Genomic DNA, 22,966 nt, shown 5'->3' on the forward strand with positions numbered 1-22,966 from the left:
CTTCTTGATACTTTGTCTTTCAGATTCCAAGTGTTTCATAGTTCTCCCACAGCCAGGCGTGGTATTTGTTTAACTTGTGATCTTCAGGTTTTACCTTTAATATGAAAAAAACAGAAAAACAGTTGTCATTGATGAGCATTAATGTAATTCACAGACAGTAGAGTAGAGTAGTCTGGATTGTTCTCACCAGTCTCCACTCTTCCACACAGAAGATCCTGTAGGAGTCGTTGCCATACTTTCCAATACCATGCAGCTCGATGGGGTAACGCCACTGTTTAGTTAGATATTCATCTAGACAGGAGGGAAGTCAGCGTGAGGTTTGTCCTGCCACAGATATTTGTGTCATATATTCATAAGAATCTGCAGTTACAATGCTACTGCCATCCATCATGTACTGTACAGTGGCAAAAGAGCATTCACCTGAAAAGCGGATGAGTGTTTTGGCTCTAAGCTCATACAGGCCGAGCGGCTTCATAAGTTCAGACATGGGCTTCCAGTCGGCCTCTCTGGTCACCTCCGCAGATGGGTAACGCTCGAAGAACTGCCACAGCACAGGGATGGCCATCTTACCTGGAGTATTCGGTAAAAAAAAGTAAAGAGTTAAAAGCCAGGCGTGAGTACACTTTGGTACACCAGTGAATTTCAGTGTAATAATGTTTGTATGTGGTTGTATTTTGGGTCTTACCACTGGTCTTATTCAGAAAAACTGTGGCAACCAGGAGCTTCCAGGGGTCGTGGAAGAGGGTTTCCTGTACAAGGTTGAATGGAGAACGTGGGGGTGTCCACTTCTTGAAGACCTTCCTCCTGGGGGGGCTAAGTCCTGAGTATGGACATTGTACATGTCTCAAACCAAATACGACTTTATTTTATAAATGCAAACATGTGTGTCCCTTTCTTTTTTTGATTTGTTTATCAAATGAATCATTCAAATGTTACCTACCATCTTTAATGTGTTTTCTACTGAAATAAGGACTCGTTTTCCGTTTGTCTTCCAATCCTCTGGACTCTATGTGGAAAGGAAACATAAATATAGTATAGTATACAGAAAATACTACACTTCATCATCATTTTTCAGATAGACACATATATTCCTTTTCTTTTTGCCAAGTAAAATGTTTGGTTTTGATTTTATGTTTAAAAATGTAAAATGTTATTTATGGTTATGCAGTGTATAAAATGCTGGAGAAAAAAAACTTGAGGGATAAAAAGGATAAACTAAGCTGGAGCTTTTGGTGAGCTGTCAGACAGTGGAGTTGATACTTACTATTCTGGGAGTCTCTCACCGGTGTACAGCTTCTGCCACTGATGTCAGGTAACAACACCTCCTGCCTGTCGTCGCCTTTGCTGTGAATCTCTGTCTCGTCTCTGCCTTGTTCGTCATCACCTTCAGTCTCGCTCTCTGTGGCAGGTTCAACATTCAGAGTCGGGACAGAAGGCGGCGACTCAGCCTGCTCTTCGGCGTGAAGACAGGAAGTGTCCTTTTGTTCACTAGATGGAGCTAGACGGAGCAGTTTCTCTCTCAGTCCGACTCTCTGAGGGCTCTTCATGAGTTTGACGTCTTCAGCTGCTGCTGACGGTTCATCTTGTGTGTTGGACTTCACAGCCTCATCCGTTTTGTCTCTACCCACTTCTAAAACCTCTATTAAAATGTCAGTACTAATATGTTCAGTTTCATCTCCATTCCTCACAGTTTCTTCCTCAGACACTTTTTTAGATCTACGTGGAGATCTCTTTACTCTCCTCTGTTGGTGGGTAGGAATTTGTGAAGTGGAGATGACATCATCCTTGGATGGAGTAAAATTAAAGAGGTTTATGTCCAAGTTCCCGTCTCTGTTTTTGAGGAGGAAAGTGTGTAGGGATGTCCTTGACCTGAACTTCTGCCCTTCAGGACTTAAAACAACAGAAAGGTCAATTAAATGATGCTCTCAGTGAATCTGTATTGCACTTCAGATGTGAAGATTCAGATAAGATTACACAAAACCATCAGAGCCCTGATGTCAATATCATAGAGATCATCACATGCAGAGACGGAAAACACTGAGACAAGCACTGCATTAAGGGCAAATGGTCACTCTAAATAATGGTTGTATTTAGTTTTTCAGCATAACTACTACACAGTCAAGGAGGATTACAAGCAAGGACTCACCTTATAATGTAGACGTCCAGTTTGCCTGCTGTCTTTCCTGCTTTTCTCTGCCTCACCTCCCTGATCCAGCCAGGGGGCATTGTGGAGGGGTGGCACAATTCATTACCATCACTGTGACTGGAGTTATTTCTGTCTCCACTGGTCTCCAGCTGGATGTCACAGTTGGTGGGATGCATGTTGAGAAGTGTGTTGTTGACTCTGGAGTGGGGGGGGGGGGGGGGGGGGGGGGGTTAGGTTACCTACAGTTCACACAACAACATAAACATGACATCTCCATATATCACCTCAAAGCACAGTATACGTGTTACATTTTTCCTGTAGATTGCTAAAGATTTAATGTGGAAATAACATACATGAAGACTACCTCAGGATCGAACTCCTTCCTTTTATACAAGACAAATGTGAAGACTGGCTCTGTCCGCATATCAAAAGTCTGTTTCAGGCAGCAGCCGCTAGCTTTGCACACAGGAAGTAGCTAGTAATGTTGCCAGATTGGTCGGTGTTTCCGCCAAATTGGGCTAATGTGTCTTTAATTGGGCGGGATATAAACCATAATCGTTATTAACACCATCGGGTTGCAAATACTTTTAACTGCGGTCCAGAGATTTGTAAACTGAGAGAAATTAGGCAATATATAATGTTTGAAGTGAAAGGCGTGCGTGATTTACAATAAAATACATTGAATAAATGATAACTCAAATCTGAACACAGACACATTACACCAATGTTGTAGATCCAGTGGTATTTATATGCCCTATGTCCAAATAGCAAATAAACTTTATCGTAATAACGCTTAAACATTTGTGCAGGTTGCAGGCTTTCATATGGCAGACTTTGAGTAAGCTACGTTTTTGCATCAAATCTGGCAACACTGAATGCGAGTCTGCGCAGTGAGACCGCATCTTGAAAACAGACCTTACTATGAAAAAAACGACAGCTCAAGCAACACTAACCTGTTGATTAAAAAAAAAAAAAAAAAACCTAGGTTTTCGTAAAAAAGGTGGAAATGAGAGCCGTTCTAGCATGGAAAGAAACAAGTGAATGGTAAGAGCCTGGATGTTTATGTTTCGCTGACAATGTAAAGCCCTCTTATGGATGTAACGCTACGTGGTTAGCAACGGCGGTTGCTATGTAAACTACGGTTAACCAGCTAGCTAGCATTAGCTTAGCAGGGATTTGATTATAGGTGATAAATAACGCTGAAGCTTGTTTACAGTTGTGTACAATGACAGCTTTCTTTAAAAACAGGGTACAGCATTAGGTCGGGAAGAACTACCTTAGCTGTAGCTCAGTGTTAGTTGCTATTGCTTCCCACCAATGCTTGATTTGGATAACGTACAATTTTAGTGAAAATAAAACGATTTTCTGGCTTTTTTAAAATGAAATAGTAAAAACAACACCTGTATCAAATGCACATTAAAGTAGACTTCAAAATCTACCATGAGCTTCATCAATGAATACAAAGTGAAGTTCGTGGAGTGGCCCTGGCCTCATTGTCTTGACTGACTTAAAGATATAGCCTAGATGTTTCTCACTTAGGACATCTACACGTCTGCCAAATTAGTTCATGTAAACATGCTGTGCATCTACTATATGTAGCAAAGAACTCTGCAGGAAAAACCGGTGCAAATGTGTAAATCTGGAATGGAAAGACTTATAATAATGCATTTTTGATTAAGGTCTGTTATACTTATTCATATATTTATTTACATTACAAAAAAAATCAGCTAAATATGTATTATTCCAAGGGATACCCTGCCCAAATTATTAAAAGAACTGTGCAAAGTAACATATCTAGTGTTTGAGAAACTGGAGCCCATGGATATGTTTTTCATCTTTCTTGTTGTTGATCATCAATCAACTGAAAAATATTTCCGCTCAAATGCATTCTTTTCTTTCCCAGTGTTTATGACCTTGCCTTCAAGCCAGATGGCAGCCAACTCATTATTGCTGCAGGGCATCGTGTCCTTGTAAGTCTTTCTTATTTTCTTTGGCCAAGAAATGCACATAACCCAGGGAAGTATTTTATTACCTTCGATTTATTTTATCAATTTTTTACAGGTTTGGGACGCAGCAGATGGATCTATTATCCAGCCTTTAAAAGGACACAAAGACATCGTGTACTGTGTGGCCTACGCCAAAGATGGTACTCAACGGGCTTTCCATCTATTCATAACACTTTCCTTCATCAGCCATCACTGAAATCTTATTAACTACTACATTCTTTTGCAGGTAAAAGGTTTGCCTCTGGGTCAGCAGACAAAAGTATCATCATATGGACATCTAAACTAGAGGGTATTTTAAAATATACGTAAGTGTCATTATTTTTGTTATTTACTTTAATACTGATGTTTCATCTTTAGTTTGTTTTCCTCCAACACTTGGTATTTTTTCATGTCTTTATCTATAGTCACAATGACTCTATCCAGTGTGTTGCCTACAACCCCGTCACTCACCAACTTGCCTCCTGCTCTTCTGGTGACTTTGGTGAGTGTAACACGAGTCTAATAATATTCAGGATTTATGTGTCTTGTACATAATGATATCAAAAAATATATAATTTTGATACTGTATGTATATATATAAGAGAGGATCACTGATTAACTGAGCACCTTCTACATTTTTAGGTCTGTGGTCACCAGAGCAAAAATCTGTCAACAAACATAAAGTGAGCAGCAAAATAACATGTTGTGGGTACGTAAAGTCTTTTGCTGTAACTACTTGCAAGAGTGGTACATTTGCATGTGGCGCATTATTATTGATGGGTTTCATTTGATTGCAGGTGGACGAACGATGGTCAGTACCTTGCCCTTGGCATGATGAATGGAGTAGTGAGCATACGAAACAAGAACGGAGAGGAGAAGGTTAAGATAGAGCGTCCAGGAGGCTCCTCCTCTCCTATCTGGTCCATCGCCTGGAACCCTTCAAAGTTAGTAGAAAATACAGACAGCGATCTGACCTTTAACAATTTAGCAACATTAATACTGCCAAGATTTTATGCAATGATGTGCTAATGAGCTTTACTTTTTAAGTGAATAGCTTGTATGACGCCAGCAGGTGGCAGTGGTGAGCTGGGGTGTGGTAGGACTGTTTCAGTGAAGGAGAGCCATATGATGATTTGGAGCAGTTATTTCTCCTCCTTGATGCCCTCTGTAGTCAAAGCAAGGACCAAGGTTACATCCAATGCAGTGGACTTCTGGACACGTTATTTAAGTCAAGGGCTGACAGGGTGATGAAAAATTGCAAGCTCGTAGGAGAAGATGGAGGTGATGAGATTCAATGACAAGATACACCAGATATATCATTATTGGGTTGCTGCAGGAAATATGATTGGTCATCACAGGGAGGTCAGATCGGCCAGGTAACAGTGTCTCTTGAGCTGCTAGGGATTCATTACTTTGCTCATAGACGCTTCGACAGGGTGAATTTGTCTCAGCACAGGGGCACAGATGGATAGGTACATATAACAATAATAAAGATAAATACAATACTGTCTCCTGGTATACAATTGCATTTGTTACCGGTAAGAGAAGCTTTCCCTTTGATAGAGAAAATGACTTTACCATATGTCCTTTAGTTGAAAGGTTGTCCCTCTGCTCTCATTAGCGCTGTCATCATTATTTAAACCAAAAAAGCCCCCTCAGTTAGAGTATGTTGACACGGAGCGTTTACGCCGAGAGTAATTTTGTTGTGTTTTCACAGGGATGAACATAATGACATTCTGGCGGTGGCAGACTGGGGTCAGAAGCTCTCCTTCTATCAGCTCAGTGGAAAGCAGGTGAATGTCATAATGCAAACAGCACAGGGGCTTGGCATTATACATTTAAACTTGGTGCATTGCATTCTAATAAAGCAAATCTTTCTTCTCTGTCACTTCAGATGCTGTAAGATGGAAATTTAGATGAATAAAGGCCTCATTACATTGCTTGGGGAATACCAAACAGCCAATATTATGTAGAAATACAATCCGTCCACTTCCACTGAATGTGCTGTAGCAGTAAGCAACAAGAATACTCAAACTCAAAATATATGGTATTGGAAACACCACTAAATTTAAGAGCTGTGTTTCCTGTTGTAATCAGACTGTCTGGGTCTATTGAAACCATAACAGCACATTGGAAGTGATCCTGCTATGTTTTAATGGCCCCCACACTGCCCCCCCATCCCCCCCGCCCCCCTCCTTCCTCCTAAATTCCCCGTGGGCAATTCTGTAATTATAGACAAATATGCAATGTTCATTACTCTGCCATTCTGCCTTAGGCTTATACACTGTCATCTGCCTATTTATCTATTTAAGTGAACACTTTGTTTTGATTAGGACACCGTTGCAATTGTTTGCAGTGAAAGAAAATAACTATGGATTGTCAGGCAACTTTTTTTCCTCCAGTGAAGGAGAAACAGATGCAGAAAGTTGAGGAACTGATGTGATGTTGTGCAAATGCACTTTGAACATTAATACAATAGAGGGTATTTAAACCAGCAAAAAGGCTTTGAGGCACTTTGATGTGTGTTGGCTGAGGCCCCTGAGCAATAAATATGAGAAATACTCGTTCTGTTCTCGGTTTTATGTCTCCTTCTCTCTTTGTCTCTCAGATTGGAAAGGACAAGACTCTCACCTATGACCCGTGTTGCGTCAGTTACTTTTCCAAGGGCGAGTACATAGTCATGGGTGGGTCTGATAAGCAGGCGTCCCTCTACACAAAAGATGGTGTGCGGCTAGGCACCATCGGAGAGCAGAATTCCTGGGTCTGGACGTGCCGGGTTAGGCCCGACTCCAACTTCGTGGTGGGTCTACAGCTTGTGAGGCCATATGTCTAGAGAAGTTATCCAACCTTTAAATAATGATTTGTGTGTCACTTTAAGAGAGAAGTGGTTGGAGAATGTAAAACACTGATAAAGCTCAGACCCGACATTCAGCGTGCGAGTCTGCATGTGATACATTTTCTTGATCTGATAACACACCTCTTCTTTATCTACACAGATACACAAGTCATTTTATTTTACAATAACACCTCTGCAGCTTTTCCTTTCACTATATTTAACTGAAAGTGATGAGGCATACAAGAGAGAATTGGTTGTTGGCAGATTCTCAGTTCTGCTGTGTAGATGCTTTAACAACAGCAACATTTTCCCACTCTCAGTCTTTTCTTAGAGGTGTTAATAGGATGTACCGCTACATTGTTATCTCTTATCTAGGTGTTGGGCTGCCAGGATGGGACCATCGCCTGCTACCAACTTATCTTCAGTACAGTTCACGGCCTCTACAAGGATCGCTATGCTTATAGAGACAGCATGACAGATGTCATTGTCCAGCATCTCATCACTGAGCAAAAAGGTACACCTCTGTGTGAGTGACAGGAAATTGATATTTATGTGAGAGGCCCTGTTTTATTGCCAGACCATCAGAGTCAGGAACATGGCCAAGGATAGAGAAGGAGTCACTATTTAGTGAACTGTGCTCTCAAAACGCTTATAACTCACTTAACAGCTTAGATTATAATTTTTCTATTGTTACATCACCCATGTCAGTCATATCAACAGGCATCCAGTTATTCATTATTTTGTTAGGGCAGTCAGGTATTTTCTTAGGGAAAGTACAGCCCATGTTGTGCTGTATTTTCCCTGAAGTGCTGTTTACGCATAAAGGGAAGCTGATTTGTGGAGGGAGTTTTGCATTTGTTCATATAATGAAACACTCCCGATGTCCCCTTAGATTCCCACTTTCTGTTTCATTTCCTTCTTTTTCCCCAGTGAGGATCAAGTGCCGTGAGCTGGTGAAGAAGATCGCCATTTACAGAAACCGTCTTGCGATCCAGCTGCCGGAGAAGATCCTCATCTACGAGCTCTATTCAGATGACTCCTCAGACATGCACTACCGCATCAAGGAGAAAATTTGCAGGAAATTTGAATGCAACTTGCTGGTGGTCTGCTCCCAGCATATCATCCTGTGCCAGGTTAGGCAAAGAGGAGATAAAACCTTTTAAAATTTAAAGCCTAAAGCATTCATTTAAGTGCACTAACTTTCATTTTCTTGCTTGTTCCTACCAGGGCCTGTTTTCATTTGGGGTTTTTCTTGACATAATGAGACAAACAGTTTTTCTGTAGTCATGCTTGTCAGCCAAAAATCTGACCTCTTGTTCTTTATAAATTACACTAATGCACACTTGACAGACTGCGCAAGAGGCTGTAGAGACTATTAGCATAATGGCAGCAGAATGAATCAGAGTTCAGCCATTCACTACTAGCCCAAACAGCCCAGAGAAAAATGATAATATCATGGAATTGCTGGTTTCCCAGATGTTTCTGCCTGGTTTGCAAAAGACCCCAGCTGTGCTCGTGCTCTGCGGGCTCTTTCTCCCTCTCCCTCTCAACCCTCTTCAAACTGGATAAAGTGAGACAGTTGAATGAAAGGGAAGGACCAGAGTCTGTTGAAGCAGTGGGTGTCTCTTGGGGTTCCCCTCTGCTTCTTGTCTCTGTGTGTTTGACAGAGGCTGGTAGGGAGGAGGAGCAGCCACCAGAGGTTATTTCCTTTTAAATCTCTGTGCGCGACAGAGGTGCTTCAGATCTCTCTCTAACAGCCACGCTCGTGTTTCATGGCTCAGACAGCTTTCAGGCCCTATAAATGGGCTGTGCTCATATGGGCCGTGTATGTCTGTGTCAAATCAAATCATTGTTTATCTTTATAGCATTGCTTTCTGGCACTGAATCACACTTTGTAGTGTTAAACAAAACAATGTGCTAAGAATTGTTAGACATTTACAAGAGTGTTTAAATAAAGCAAAGGCTCAGATTAACACACTGTGAAATAGTAAAAAAAATATAATAATTTGGTCAGACTGAACCAATCAGTCTGTCATGTGTTACATGTAATTGCCGTCTCACCTTTCCCATTCTGCTCTGGTGCAGGAGAAGAGACTCCAGTGCCTATCCTTCACCAGTGTCAGGGAAAAAGAATGGGTGATGGAGTCCCTAATTCGCTACATCAAAGTGATTGGTGGTCCGCCAGGCAGAGAGGGTCTTCTAGTGGGATTAAAGAATGGAGCTGTGAGTATTTCTAGAAAATGCACTCTCACATTAAGTAATCTCAGATGGCTGAAGATGACTTAAAAATGGATCTCATGCTCACAAGCCCGCAGTCCAGGAATTTTAACTCATCTTCTTCATGAATTTAGATTTATTTGTACAAGGATCGGACATAATAATACATCCACAGTGTTTACATTAATTATGAATGGATTAACCAGAATTACTACAAGCCCCCATGTTGATCTTGTTCTTTTGTTCTTTGTGATATAGATCCTGAAGATATTTGTTGACAACCCGTTTCCCATCACGCTGCTGAAGCTGTCAACATCAGTGCGCTGCCTGGACATGAGTGCCTCCCGCAATAAACTGGCTGTGGTGGATGAGCACAACACGCTGCTCGTCTACGACATCAACAGCAAAGAACTGCTTTTTCAGGTCAGTAGGCGGAGTATAGCGTATGGCTGAGGAACATAACTTGATTTTAGAATAGAAGGTATTTCAGAGTTGCAGTGGAGTGGAATAAAATAGAGACACGCGTGTATGTATAATTATCTTCCTTGTGTGCAGGTACATATTATACTGATGTTCTTTTTCTTGGTCTATGTTCCGCAATTACTTTTAGACCATTTTACCCCACCACTCTTCCTTTACCCACCTCCTCTCTTTTGCTCTCCCTGTAGGAGCCTAATGCTAACAGTGTGGCCTGGAACACCCAGTGTGAGGACATGCTGTGCTTCTCTGGCAACGGGTACCTTAACATCAAAGCTAGCAACTTCCCTGTGCACCAGCAGAAGATGCAAGGCTTCATGGTTGGCTACAATGGCTCTAAGATCTTCTGTCTCCACGTCTATTCCATGTCGGCTGTGGAGGTGCCGCAGGTGTGCGCTCATAGTTGTCAGCCTGTACTAATTTAAAGGCAATAACGTTATGTTCTGTGTGGTCATGATGTGAAACAGAGCACATTATTGGTAATGAAAAATGTCTCTTAAATGTCAAGGCACTGGTTTGTGTTATAAAGATGGTGATTGATTATATGGACTATTTTTCTATCCGTGACAAGTGATGTAATGTCGTTGGTGGTCCTCATTGTGGTTGTTGATTAGTCTGCTGGTGTTTTCACAATGTTCATTTTTGTAATGCTTTTCGATGGTGGTGTTGTCGCTCTGTCCAGTCTGCACCCATGTATCAATACCTGGAGAGGAAGATGTTTAAGGAGGCCTACCAGATCGCCTGTCTGGGCGTGACGGACAGTGACTGGAGGGATTTAGCCACAGAGGCCCTGGAGGGACTTGACTTTGACACTGCTAAGAAGGCCAGTCAGACACACACACACGCACACACACGTTCTTCTTATCAAGACAAGTGTTATTAAGCAACTTATTATTTTTTTACTGAGGGAAAATAAAAACAAACAACAGCAACACTTCCAAATGTGGTGATAGTGCCTTGCCTACAACTCAGCCACCTTCTTTGGCTTCATACCATCTGCAAGGACGCAGCACCAATTTGTACTGTAGTATACTGTACTGTTTGTATATTATCGAGGCAGCCAAATATAGACACAATATTGAATCTTTTGAGGCGAAGATTTTTACAAAGCTTTCACTATATAAGGAAACATGCAATCTGAACTTCTAGGAGGCGATCATTAAACCTTTTTTTTTTTCCTCTTCTCATTTTCAGGCTTTCATTAGAATCAGAGACCTGCGCTACCTGGAGCTCATCAATAGCATTGAGGTAATACTTATATTCTGTAGTAATGGGGGGAAAAAAATCCTTCAAATAGCGTGTAGTGCCAAGTTCACATTTTCTGTTTGCTGATTTCTGTTCTAGCAAGAGATGACATCATCAAAGTTATTATATGGCTGAGGGGAGTCTTGGGCAATCACAGTTATTATTGTCATCATACATTTAATTGGAAGGCTTTTTCTCCGGGCGCTACTTCAAAACCTTAAACAAGGGAGGAACATATATCCTCACTGAACTTCTTGGGTTCGGTCCACACATGTGCAAGCCAAGCAAACATTTACATGCAGTTAAACAGATGCACATTCCTTGACAATCTTGCATGCGGAGCAGAGGTCAGTCCTTTTGAACTTGACTAGTGCCAGGAGAATGTTTCTGCCATGTTTCCTTGTTAAAAAAAAGGTCACGTTCATTTTGTTCAAGTGTGCTTTCCTCCAGTGACATGAAAGAAATGTTAATTGTTTTGTTTTGTTTTTCAATTTACTATGAATTATGGTGTAAGAGTTTAGTGACAGGCGACCAGCGTGATTTACTACATCCAGCAGACCAATAGTTTTTCTTTGTTGTTTGAATTACTGCGTGTGCTGTGCCTGCATGTGAGTGTTTATCTCTGTTTTTATGCCAGTGTTTGTGTCGACTGATTTTGCAGGAGAGGAAGAAGCGGGGTGAGAACGACAATGAGCTGTTCCTGGCAGACGTCTATGCCTACCAGGGGAAATTCCATGAGGCAGCCAAACTCTACAAACGCACCGGTCATGAATCCAGAGCTCTGAGCATGTACACTGACCTGCGCATGTTTGATTATGCTAAGGTGATTAAAACAGTGATTGACAACAACACACATGCGCCATGTACAGCATACCTTTGTATCGATACAGACAGGAAGATCTGGAAAACATTTCACATATTAGGGGCTGTAGAACATGTGTTTTTCTTCATCATGTGCAGTTATGCCAAGTTGAGGCCCTGCACTGTGTTCCCCCCTTTACCGTCTTTCTTTCACCTCCTCATATATCACTACAATCTCCACATATATCATCTGATCAGTGCACACAGACATTGTGCTTTTTACACACGTCTCCCTGTGCAACACAAGGCTGTCTCACACACCCTGTTACGAGTACGAATAGAGACGAGTAATGCAAGCATCTGCTCTTACATGAACACTTTGATGAGGAGGTCTGTAGGAGTTGAGACAAATTTATGCTTTATTATGTTTACATGTGGGGGGACACTTTGATCACCAGCATTACCATTACTTTGCTGGAGCGGATGACACGGCCACGACTGGTTCGTGTATATTTGTGTGCTCTTATGTATCAGATTGTATGTGTATTTGATGTGGCTGCTGTATATTTATGTGACTGCGTGGCCATCTGGTGCTACAGGCTGTTTGTTTTAGATAGGATGGACACCGGAGGGAAATAACTTTGAACTGCCGGCTTTGTTGGGCGACTCTCCTCCTCCTCGTTTAACCCAGATGATTTTATGTGTGTGACCCCGACTCCTCTGTCCCCTCTGTTTCGATTACTCACTTATCATCACTCTTAATGAGGATTTCTCATTTATTAACCGGTATATCCACAAGTCTGTAAACCGTGTCTCTCTCTTCGCAGGAGTTTGTTGGAGCCACAGACCCGAACAGCTCTCGGATCCTGATGACCAAGCAGGCAGACTGGGCTAAGAGCAGCAAGGAGCCGCGGGCGGCAGCAGAGATGTACCTGTCAGCTGGAGAACATCTCAAAGCCATAGACATTATAGGCGAGCACGGCTGGGCGGACATGTACGTGTCAATCATTGTACGAAACACTGTAGATCAGTTTTCCACTAGAATGATACACCATTATTCCTGTTCAACCTCCTCTACACTGAGAAACATTTTCCCCAAGTTTATAAATGTCATTCCATCTACTGCTACTATTTCTAGCTCTTCTGCTTAATAGCTGGACAGAAGACAGTGATAGACAATAGACAATAAGTTAATATGTTTCGAAATGTTCACTCGACACTCTCAGGATAAAGCATTTATCATTTGTCTTTCTGTGACATTTATTGAGTGCACCATTAATGCCAGATTTAAACCCTGATCCATGGTTGAAACTGGTACGCATCAACACCTTAGCTAAGTGAAGTAGAAATTCAAAAAGGCAGTAATTGTAAATATCCAGCATGTTTCTCAATGACATTGAAAATTGGTATTAAAATGTATATTTGACAGGGAAATATATGGCAGCTGAGAAATGGCATGGGGAATGGTTACCCTTCCATTAGCTTTCACTAATGCATGTTTAAATGGGAATGTGGGGGGTGTGAAAACCAGGCAAACTGATAAGCCGGTATCTGGCGGTCATATTAGAACTCCCCACTGACTCCATCTGACCCACTGTCTGCCTGCTCTAAGCCTCCTGTGCTGCCTCCAGTGGGTGTGCACAACAAACACTGCAGCTTATCACAGTCAGAGCTCTTAAACCATCAAATTCAGCTAATGACCCTGACTTGTTCATATTCTTTTTGGGGTCGTAAGCATAGTTTGATACAGCAGACCCCCATTTAAGGGGTTTATCTGCACACATTTCTCTCTCTGCATGTGCTCACTACTCTCCCTTCCCTCCTCTCATCTAGGCTGATAGACATCGCGCGTAAGTTGGACAAGGCTGAACGGGAGCCGCTGGGTAAATGTGCGCTCTACTTCAAGAAGCTGAAGCACCATGGCTATGCCTCAGAGACTTATTCCAAGATGGGAGACTTGCAGGCTCTGGTGCAGCTGCATGTGGAAACCAGGCACTGGGAAGAGGTCTGACACACTTAGTCACACAGGAGGCACACCTGCTCAGCTCATCATGACTTATATATAGTGTGTCCAGAGACAATCACATAAATATAATGTGCACCACATAGGGCTGTGCTACATAAACTGCTGTGGTACTGAGAAACTCATATCATAAACCACAAACCACTTTGTGTTTACGGCTTGTTCGGTTCTCTGCAGAAATCTCCAGAAAAAAGTGTAGTGTGTTTGTAAAAGTAACCGCAGCTGAATGCAAACAATAAGACAATGCATCTGCTTAATTTCCTTATACACATGAGAAACTGAAACCACGCACACACCGCACACAGCTAATCATCCAGCTTTGGATTTCTCTGAATCCATGCCCACATGATGATTAGAGAGTGAGAAACACAAAACACCACTGCACTGAAAGAGTATCAGCTTAAAGCTCTGTTCTGCTTCCTCTGAAATTCCTCCATCAGGGCAGATCGTGCAGTTCAGACAAGAAGAAAATATTGCATTTCTTTAATCCTTTTGCCGTCTTTAATCGAGTTAAAGGTGTTACAGAGATGCACATTGACGATTTGCATGCTGACACAGACGAGCCAAAAACGGAACATCAAATCATGATCACATGATTCTGCTGTAGTGTGTGAGGAATTCTTCCTGGATATTTATTTGATCCTCAGAGAGAGACAGAAAGGGAAAAAGAGCAGAGGGAGTGAAGCAGAGGTTGAGAGAACTGTTAGGCTTTATGTTCTTCACTGGGGGAGGTAGACACCATGACAAGACAGAGCACAGACTGAGTTACAACATGGACCATATGGATGCTATTCATGGCACCCGCTCCTCTTTAAAACAAAGCATTTCTTTAAATGACTTTGAGCTCACAGCTCTGGGACACACACGCTCTTTTCCACTCTTTTACTATATAGTATGAGTGGTTTGTGTTTCTTGGCTCAGGTTTTTTGCCACAGGACATTTAGATTAATCAGTCACTATGACAGGTAAATATGTGTCCAGAGGGCACTACAATAGCTCTTTATGCCCTGTCATTCAAACGGCTTAAAAGCTGCAGATGCAATTCTAATTGAGTGTGAAATCAACTTTGCCCATACGCTTTTCTTTGTTCTCAGCTAATGAATAACACCGTAGTGATGTTTTGACTGGAAGTAATGTGTGTTTCTCTGATTAATGTGTCGTAACTTGTATGTCCCTAATCGCCTGCAGTTCAGTCGTAATTACCCATGGCTGTCTGAAGCTGTTCTCTGCATATTACACCTCAGCTGGTAACATGTACTGTATTACAGCTAATGTCTCTTCTTTGCTCCATTTGATCGTTTATTATTTTTTTCCAGGCCTTTTCACTTGTGGAGAAGCATCCACAGTTCAGAAATGACGTCTTTGTGCCTTATGCCCAGTGGCTGGCTGAGAATGATCGATTTGAGGAGGCACAGAAAGGTGAGTCTCCATCAACGACAAGACTTGCCCATGAAAATGTACGGTAAACATAATACATACATCCACTTCTGAACTTGTTGGGTAGTCGGATAGCTTTTGAAACCCAACTCCTCCTTGATGTTGAATGGGGCACTTGGGGTCCTGGGGTGGGGCCTGTGTCCAATATGTTCTTTAAATTTCCAAAATGGACAACCTGAGATTCCCATCCACTTCATGCCATAGTTCACTAGTTGTGAAGAGATGAGACAGGACACATCTGTTTGCGTACTTTAAAAAACTAAGTATGTCTATTAAAAGAGACTGCCTAAAATATGAGCCACTTTCCCCATATTTAAGCAATATCATGTCCTCTTGGCTATAAAAACTCTTGATGCTCATTGTTCAAACTGCCCTTAGTCAGCTTATATAGTATTCTCCAGTATATTTGGGTAATATTCTTTAAAATGTATGACCCTTTCTGTGAACATTGAAGTCTACAACCGTATAGTCAGTGTTTACATATGGAAGCGATAAAGCTCAGTCTGTACTGGGTGCAGACATGTTTCACTACTTCCCTTAAGATTCTCTGCATCCACTGTAAAACATGATCCTCTTTGCTGGAGCAGAACAGAGCTGGGCTGCCTGTTAACTGAATGACATGCATGCATGCCTCTAATCACCAGTACTACAAGCAGCTCTGATGATGATTACCGACTGTAACCATAGTTATAATCAGCTCATAGATTTATAATTATGATCTCAGCAGGCATACTTCCTCTTCTACATAATCTTTCCTCTGCCTGTCTCGACACAGAATACATTGCCTGATTGTATTGGAGCTTGCTTATGGTCATGCATTTTTGCTGATTGTGTGTATTTTAGTTAGGCGATGATGCAGAATTGTATTACTAGTGATTGCTATAGAGTCTGAGATTCTGGCCTGTCCCCTGTCCAGCGCGCTAGTACTGCTCAATGACAGCTCCACAGATGGCTCACAGTTGGCTGAATTGATTGGGTACATATTTTGGGGCCCTTTGGAGTGAAGCTCAGTTGTTTCCAGCATGAGGTTCTGGACCTCCAAGGGTTCAGAAAGTTTTTCGTTTCGCATGTCAGATTGATGAAGGTCATTCACCCCCGTGAATGAATACTTATTTACCGCCTATAATCCATGGAATGATGTATTTATTTGTGAGTTTTCATCAGAATATGTTGAGCATTAGTGCTGTGTTATTCATCTTTGTCAGCTTGTGTTTAGTGTTCGGGGAGAGAGGGGATGTGTGCTACTTCCTAGCATTAACCATCAGCAGCTGAATGTGGTTTTTATCCAGCTAGGTAGGCTGATAAATATTTACCACTAATATGCCCTGACCCCCACTGTGTTTGCCGCGGCAGGGTCACTCGTGGTGTTGACCCCAAATCTGCTTCTAATTATCCTCTGATTAGAACATGAAGAATAGCGCTCATGTTTATTAAGGTTTTACAGTCAAAGCGCTTCGGTGTTTGAAATTCAGGAGCAGCCTCCCTGTTTGGAAAAGACTTATGATCGTTAAAAAAAAAAATGTGGAAAAGAATGTTGAAAAAAATTAGAGAGAACTTTTCTTGTACTCATTGGTCTTGGCATATATATATATGTGTATATGTGTGTGTGTGTTCTTGTGTTTAGCTGTGAAGCAAGAGTGTTTCCTTCTTTAACTAAAATTGTCTTAAAAGAAAAACAAAGTCATTGTATTTGCCCAGTGTTTGAATGCAAAATGACTTATGGAAAGTGTTGTGTAAAAACAGCTTTGCCGTGATGACTTATCACCAGAGTTGTCACACAACAAGAAATAAACTAAGCTGTCTCTTGAGTTGCCACTTTAAATCCAGCATTGCCTCCTGATCAGACAGTCTTTCGAGGCCACATGATAACAATCCATTCATCATCTCTTTATTCTTTCTCTCCTCAGCATTTCACAAGGCAGGGCAGCAGAGCGAAGCCGTGAAAGTCCTGGAGCAGCTTACCCACAATGCAGTGGTGGAGAACAGGTTCAATGATGCAGGGTACTATTACTGGATGCTGTCTATGCAGTGTCTGGACATCGCTAGAGGTGAGACCCATCTAGAGAACACTGATATCATCTGCAACACGCCGTTAGTTTGGATCGTGAAGCTTGATGCATTTGTTTTTCCCTGTGAAGCAGAAAGCGAAGAACAGAAGGATGAAATGCTGAAGAAGTTTGAGCGTTTCCAGCATCTCGCTGAACTCTACCACGTCTATCGCTCCATTCAGCGTTACGCGGTGAGAGCATTCTTTACTTTGTCAACCTCACTCATGCATATCCAGACCAGACAAAACTTGGGAGGAGGCTTTGAAATTACAAGCCAGTCATCTGATTGGCTGTCAGATTGAAAGTGCTGAGCCCTAGAAATAATACCTACCGTGCAGTTAGATTTCTGTTTGGGTACAAACAAACATGTTCCCATTATTGCTTTTGTTTTTTACGCATTTGAAGTATGCTGACAGGCCGCTGTGTCACAGCCCACTTTCTAATCAATTTTTGTACCCAAATTTCTTCAGACTGCTGTGAGTTTGACAAGAAGGCGTTCTGGTTCTGCAAGATTATGTCAATGCAAAAAAAAAAAAAAAAAAAAGACGTGAGATAAAGGAAGAAAAAATTAAGACATTCACAAAGGTTGTTAAAAAAAGTGAAGAAAAAGGGAGAGATGAGGGTGTTAAGTTCAGCAGGAGAGCACTGAAAGTGGATTTAATCAGCTTGAATTACTCAGGAGCCGCCTGATTATTAGACTCTTTTTTTTAAGACTTTTTTTTTTTTTTTTAAATAAATGTTCTACTCTAAAATTGATTGACAGCAGGAAATTTCAAATGGACATACTACATGTAACTGCAGGTGATGGATAAGCCCTTTATGCCACAGTTAAGATGGTTTGCTTCCTGAAACCTTCCTGACCCCTATCACCATGGTAACCATCTGCTTCATTGATCTTGATGACTACCTCATCAGTGGTCGTCTTGAAGCCCCCAGCCCTAACCTACTTACAAACAAGCACTTCCTGGTTATGAGCACTATATGGGTGACCTGGGCTGTGTCAGTATCCTCAGTTTGTTGTTACAGCTTTCTGCTTGGCTGTGGTCATACCTCAGTAATACAGAGGCATCGTTGTGATCCAGACCAGAACAGGAAACCTCGATATCTCATTTTAACTCTCCTGGGCAGGCACAATAGATTTGAACTATCAACTTTTGGGATAAAGCGCCGTTCGTGATTGCTTTAGCAAATTCCCCTTTTCCTTTTACGGCTCTGTCAGATCCACCGAGGCTCTGCAAAGGGGTAGGGCTGCTTTGAGACAAAGTTGAGAGGGAAGGAGAGAAGAAAGGCAAACCTTCAAAATTTTATTAGTTTTTTTCTTTCTTTCTTTTTTTTTTCTAAATGAAATGAATTTGTTTTTGTTTTCCCTCATTTTATTATCCCTTCATCTTCAGGATGAGCCCTTCAGCTCCCACATGCCAGAGACGCTCTTCAACATCTGCAGGTTCCTCCTGAACAATCTCACCAAGGACAAACCACCAGGCATTTCCAAAGTGTATCCTTCCATTTGAGGCAGTAGTCCTACTGTTGCGTAAGGTATCGAGCAGTGAGCAAATATTTTTAGAATAAAGTACCGTGGAGCACTTCCTCTGTGGGAAAACTCTCAGCAACAGACATAGCAATCTCAAATCAAGACTGGCAGAGACACTGATGATAAAGTGGTGGAACGGTGATAGACAGTAGGGAGAAAACGGAAGAGCCGGCGCCACTACGGAAGCCACGCTACTGCTGAGAGAAAGAAAACGGGTGATCACGGATAGGAGGAGATGATGCCAGCAAGAGGCACATTCTCCAGTATCTAAACAAATGCTCTGATTACTGAACGCTGAGTGTAATGTATACATACATAAACACACTAAACAATATGCTTTAATTTGAAAAAAAAAAAAAAAAAGCCCCACAGACAAATCCATGTAGTCTCACACAGTGGTATTAGGAAGGAAAGCCCAGCCTTTGAGGAGGAAATCAGGCTGAGCAGCTGGGATCCTCTGTGGCCAAACTGGAAAAACTTTGAACTGAGATTTATGACTCAGACTCAGTTGGCCTGCATTGGATTTAGTTCGAACAATTAAACACAATGTCACAAAAAACGCTGCACTAAACAATAGGAGGACGTGCATTTATCAACAGCCCCAGCCGTGGAACAGAACTGGGTGTGTGGGAGGAGCTGGAGAGAAGCTGAGTGGAGAGGAAAAGGGGAGGTGTGGTGCTAAGGTTTAGGTGATGGAGGGGTGCCAGCGTGGAGCTGTTGCAGCTGCAACTCATTGACCTGTCACAGCCACTCTGAGCGCTGTTCTCCTAACAATCTGTCTCCACATAAATACAAATAAGTAACAATTTCCTCAACTCAAAACACAAAAACAGACACGCATTTTTGTGTAAGCACACACAAGTCCACAAAAACCCAACCGAGGTATCACTTTCAAGGCGCCCAGCCATGCAGCTGGCTGAGTTTCAGTGTTGTCCTACTCATTAAAAGAAAAGAGGGAGTAAACCTATTCATGAATGCACGCAAATGTACTTATTACTACACAACACAAAGTTTAGTTTTATTGGATCTTTTGCACAAATTATTTACAGTCTAGCATCAATCACAATCAGTCGACCTTAATACATTCCTTAGTTCAAACTTAGTTCATAAATATTACAAAGATCAAAAAGGTGTAGGCTGAAGCTGTCCAGCTTACGAGTGCATATTCTTTAATTCATAATTTCAGTTAAACCATTACAGCTCTTCATGGTTTCAGTGTAACAGAAAGAAGCAGATATCTTAGAATTAACAAATTACTGCCTCATTATGAATGAGTTGTCTAAAAAATCAGCATCAGTCCTCATTGTTCATTGTCCTTGACCTGGTTGTTAGTAACACCTTGTATGCGTTGGCCAAGCAGAGTCAAAAACTGGGTGCGTATAAACTTGCCAGGTATTCCTACGAGAAGCTCCAGGAGCTGCACATCCCCTCTCGCTTCCAGGAATCCATCGAGCGTGGCAGCCTCATCATTCGCTCCAAACCTTTCCACGACAGTGAGGTGTGTTAAAGAGCTGCATGTAGATCGTTCATAAATACTCTGTGAATATTGAAGCGTTTACTCCCCCCTGTATTCTTGTATGGATCAAGCTTCCTTGTGTTTTTACTGCAGGATCTGATTGAGGGCATGATGTGCTACCGCTGCTCCACCAACAACCCCCTGCTGAACAACCAGGGGAGCATGTGCATCAACTGCAGGCAGCCTTTCATCTACTCGGCTTCATCATATGGTCAGTGACAAGCAGAGACTCTCTGTAGTATTTCCTACAGAAGAGACAGAGAGGTTTTGTTTCTAACGTTTTTGTTTTTTGTTGTGCACAGAGGTGCTGCCCCTGGTGCAGTTCTACCTGGAGGAGGGCATCAGTGATGAGGAGGCTGTGTCTCTTATTGACCTGGAAGTTCCTCAAATGGATGAGAAGAACGCACACTTGCAGCATACGGACAATGGCGGTATCCTTTGATCATTTATGTAACCGCGCATAAATACACACAAAGTCACAGATGATTCACGAGCTCTGTATGAATTATTAACTCCCTCACTCTGCTGGTCCTCAGAGTACGTACCCCTGCCCTAACACACTGAACATCTAGTCGAAAAATGAAGCACATGACTCTTCTTCGCCTTGTGACAGTTTTAAGAAGCTGTTTAGTCTGCGTTGGCCTCGATTCTGTGCTGGTGGGTAAGCTGTCAGAGCTAAGTCATCTTAGCTCTTGAGCTAATAGGGTTAGCGAGGCTCTCCTGTCTCATCTTAATGACACTAACCCTCCGAGAGCCGTAGCCACAGCCCTAGTGCAGGGATTAACCTGCATTAGCCGGCAGACACTCAAGGGCACTGAGGTCTGCTCTGTTCTCCCACAGCCATGACGTGACTGACAGCCTCGACTGATTGGCATTTTGAACACTCTGAGTCTGAGGCATAATTTGTTTTAAGGGTTTTGGTTCCAGCCACAAAAACATATAATTAGAGGAACGATTAAAAAAAATGTGTTGAGTGTTGAAATGTAAGAAATGTATATATTCAATGGGTGATTTGTCCTTGATTAAGACTGGTCAGAGCTGCAGGCTTTGAGGATGGATGATGGTTTGGATAATGCAGAGGAAGACCCATTCACAGCCAAAATGAGCTTTGAGGTAAGAAAAGACAGAATAGATTAGGTGATTAATATTCCACCAACTGGGCAGAACAGCTGCCGAGGGGTGAAAGGACAGGGGGGTCCGTAATAGAGTGGTGAATGTGCTCGTGTGTGTGTGTGTCCAAACAGCAGGGGGGCTCGAACTTTGTCCCCGTCAAGGTGAGTCGCTCGGTGCTGCGCTCCATGAGCAGGAGGGATGTCCTGATCAAACGCTGGCCCAGGCCGCTCAAATGGGAATACTTCCGCTCCCTGCTGCCTGATGTGAGCATCACCATGTGCCCCACCTGCTTCAAGGTACAGCGTTTATAAGACTCACAGCCGGTTTGACCCGCTGCGAACCACAGACTAAAGTTCACGTCTGTCCTCTGTCTTTCTTTCACTAACACTGTGTCAGTTGATTTTGTTTTTTTTCATGTTGTGCCTCTTCCATTGCGGAAATTTCTTTTAAAATCTCTGTCTATTTGTTTCCTTGCAGATGTTTCACAGTGAGGATTATGAGCTGCTGGTGCTTCAGCACAACTGCTGTCCTTACTGTCGCAGATCCATCGACGAACCAAACTGATCTGAGTTAAACTACAGCAGCAATACCAAACATTTCACTTGTTAATACTTGCTAATTTATTTTATTTGATAGCAGATGATTTTCTGACATTCCATCATAATCGTAGTTCACTATCATAGACATCTGTTTGTTGTTAAATTTGTGTGATCCCATTCTTCTCCGCCAGAGCAGGAGCTGACAGCTGACTGTAGTGTTTGTGTGTTGGTCATTACAGAGTGTAAGAAAAGTGCACCATCAGCCAATCAACACGATTGGATTATTGGGATCAGATTACCTAGAGCTGTCACTGATTACATCATTACTTTAAAGGGAACATGGATGTAGAGTGTAAAAAAAATGTTATGTTATAGACACATTTATTTGAAAATGACTATTTTGATCTAATGGAGTACATGTGTTTGCTATGTAGAGAATGTTATTATTCACAAAGGCCAGATACATCAGCCAATAAGTGCATTCCACAGGCTTATATCCTGAAGTATAATGTATGTTTTTATAACGGTACTAAAGACGTCATCTGTTGTTTAGTGATGAGAATGTATTTTTTATATTGTTACAAGGAAAAACCAGGCTTTTCAATAAAAATATTTTGGTATGTTCCATAGTAGTTGGTTTTATTGCCATTGTTTCTAAGACAACTTGAGTTTTTACTTTGTCAGAGTGAACTTTAGGATTTTGTGTCTGTGAGTTAGAGTGCATGCTATGAGCGGTATGCCCCACTGATTCTGATTACACTTAAGGCTATGAGTTGAGCTTTGCATTATGCAGTGGTTAGGGATTAGGCTTTCACGGATGCAAATAAGTTGGATTGCTCGAGAAATTTCATTTGTAGTTTGTCCACTTTCAATGGTTTAAATCACAGATAGGCTGCTTCCTCCTTCTTCTTCCTCTTCTTCTTCTTCTTCTTCTTCTGCCATCCTCCCACTCCCTCCTCTCCTCTCATCTCATTCATGATGCACTGATGCACATGACAGTAATGATGGGGTTTGGATAGCCTCGGCTGTAACCTCTCACCTTGAAAACGCTT

At 42.0% G+C, this 22,966-nt stretch overlaps 2 protein-coding genes across 3 annotated transcripts; one reads left to right on the top strand and one right to left on the bottom strand.

The window, feature by feature from the left end:
* On the bottom strand, positions 1-2,351 carry mbd4 (methyl-CpG binding domain protein 4). The gene is made up of 7 exons (XM_083974652.1): positions 2,147-2,351; positions 1,265-1,890; positions 941-1,006; positions 686-820; positions 421-570; positions 188-291; positions 1-94 (listed from the first exon to the last, which is right to left on the bottom strand). Exons 1-7 carry the CDS (start codon positions 2,320-2,322, stop codon positions 20-22), a joined length of 1,332 nt encoding a protein of 443 aa, XP_083830778.1. The 5' UTR covers positions 2,323-2,351; the 3' UTR covers positions 1-19.
* Positions 2,352-3,043: 692 nt separating this feature from the next.
* ift122 (intraflagellar transport 122 homolog (Chlamydomonas)) lies at positions 3,044-22,500 on the top strand. Of its 2 annotated transcripts, XM_083974578.1 has the most exons (29): positions 3,044-3,190; positions 4,050-4,116; positions 4,208-4,292; positions 4,379-4,457; positions 4,557-4,633; positions 4,774-4,840; positions 4,929-5,075; positions 5,849-5,924; positions 6,740-6,931; positions 7,343-7,481; positions 7,898-8,100; positions 9,053-9,190; positions 9,443-9,607; positions 9,853-10,050; positions 10,344-10,484; positions 10,856-10,909; positions 11,568-11,729; positions 12,535-12,701; positions 13,541-13,712; positions 15,047-15,149; positions 17,075-17,215; positions 17,309-17,406; positions 18,610-18,710; positions 20,079-20,244; positions 20,356-20,473; positions 20,565-20,693; positions 21,299-21,375; positions 21,507-21,671; positions 21,853-22,500. In XM_083974578.1, the coding sequence occupies exons 1-29, from the start codon at positions 3,153-3,155 to the stop codon at positions 21,937-21,939; spliced, it is 3,552 nt and encodes a 1,183-aa protein (XP_083830704.1). In that variant the 5' UTR covers positions 3,044-3,152; the 3' UTR covers positions 21,940-22,500. The 2 variants fall into 2 exon arrangements, with proteins under 2 accessions (XP_083830704.1, XP_083830703.1); XM_083974577.1 differs by lacking the exons at positions 3,044-3,190; positions 4,050-4,116; positions 4,208-4,292; positions 4,379-4,457 and having other exon boundaries at positions 4,550-4,633; positions 21,510-21,671.
* Positions 22,501-22,966: the final 466 nt, after the last annotated feature.

This window comes from Trachurus trachurus (assembly GCF_905171665.1).
Source record: "Trachurus trachurus genome assembly, chromosome: 7".
Classification (NCBI taxonomy): Eukaryota; Metazoa; Chordata; class Actinopteri; order Carangiformes; family Carangidae; genus Trachurus; species Trachurus trachurus.

Coding starts and splice junctions, on each gene's coding strand:
- ift122 (XM_083974578.1), top strand. CDS start 3,153: ATGAGAGCCGTTCTAGCATGGAAAGAAACAAGTGAATG. Junction 11,730..12,534: donor GCATGTTTGATTATGCTAAG/GTGATTAAAACA, acceptor CTCTCTTCGCAG/GAGTTTGTTGGAGCCACAGA. Junction 17,407..18,609: donor GCTCCATTCAGCGTTACGCG/GTGAGAGCATTC, acceptor CTTCATCTTCAG/GATGAGCCCTTCAGCTCCCA.
- mbd4 (XM_083974652.1), bottom strand. CDS start 2,322: ATGCATCCCACCAACTGTGACATCCAGCTGGAGACCAGTGGAGACAGA. Junction 1,891..2,146: donor CTGGACGTCTACATTATAAG/GTGAGTCCTTGC, acceptor TGTTGTTTTAAG/TCCTGAAGGGCAGAAGTTCA. Junction 571..685: donor TTTTCTGAATAAGACCAGTG/GTAAGACCCAAA, acceptor CGAATACTCCAG/GTAAGATGGCCATCCCTGTG.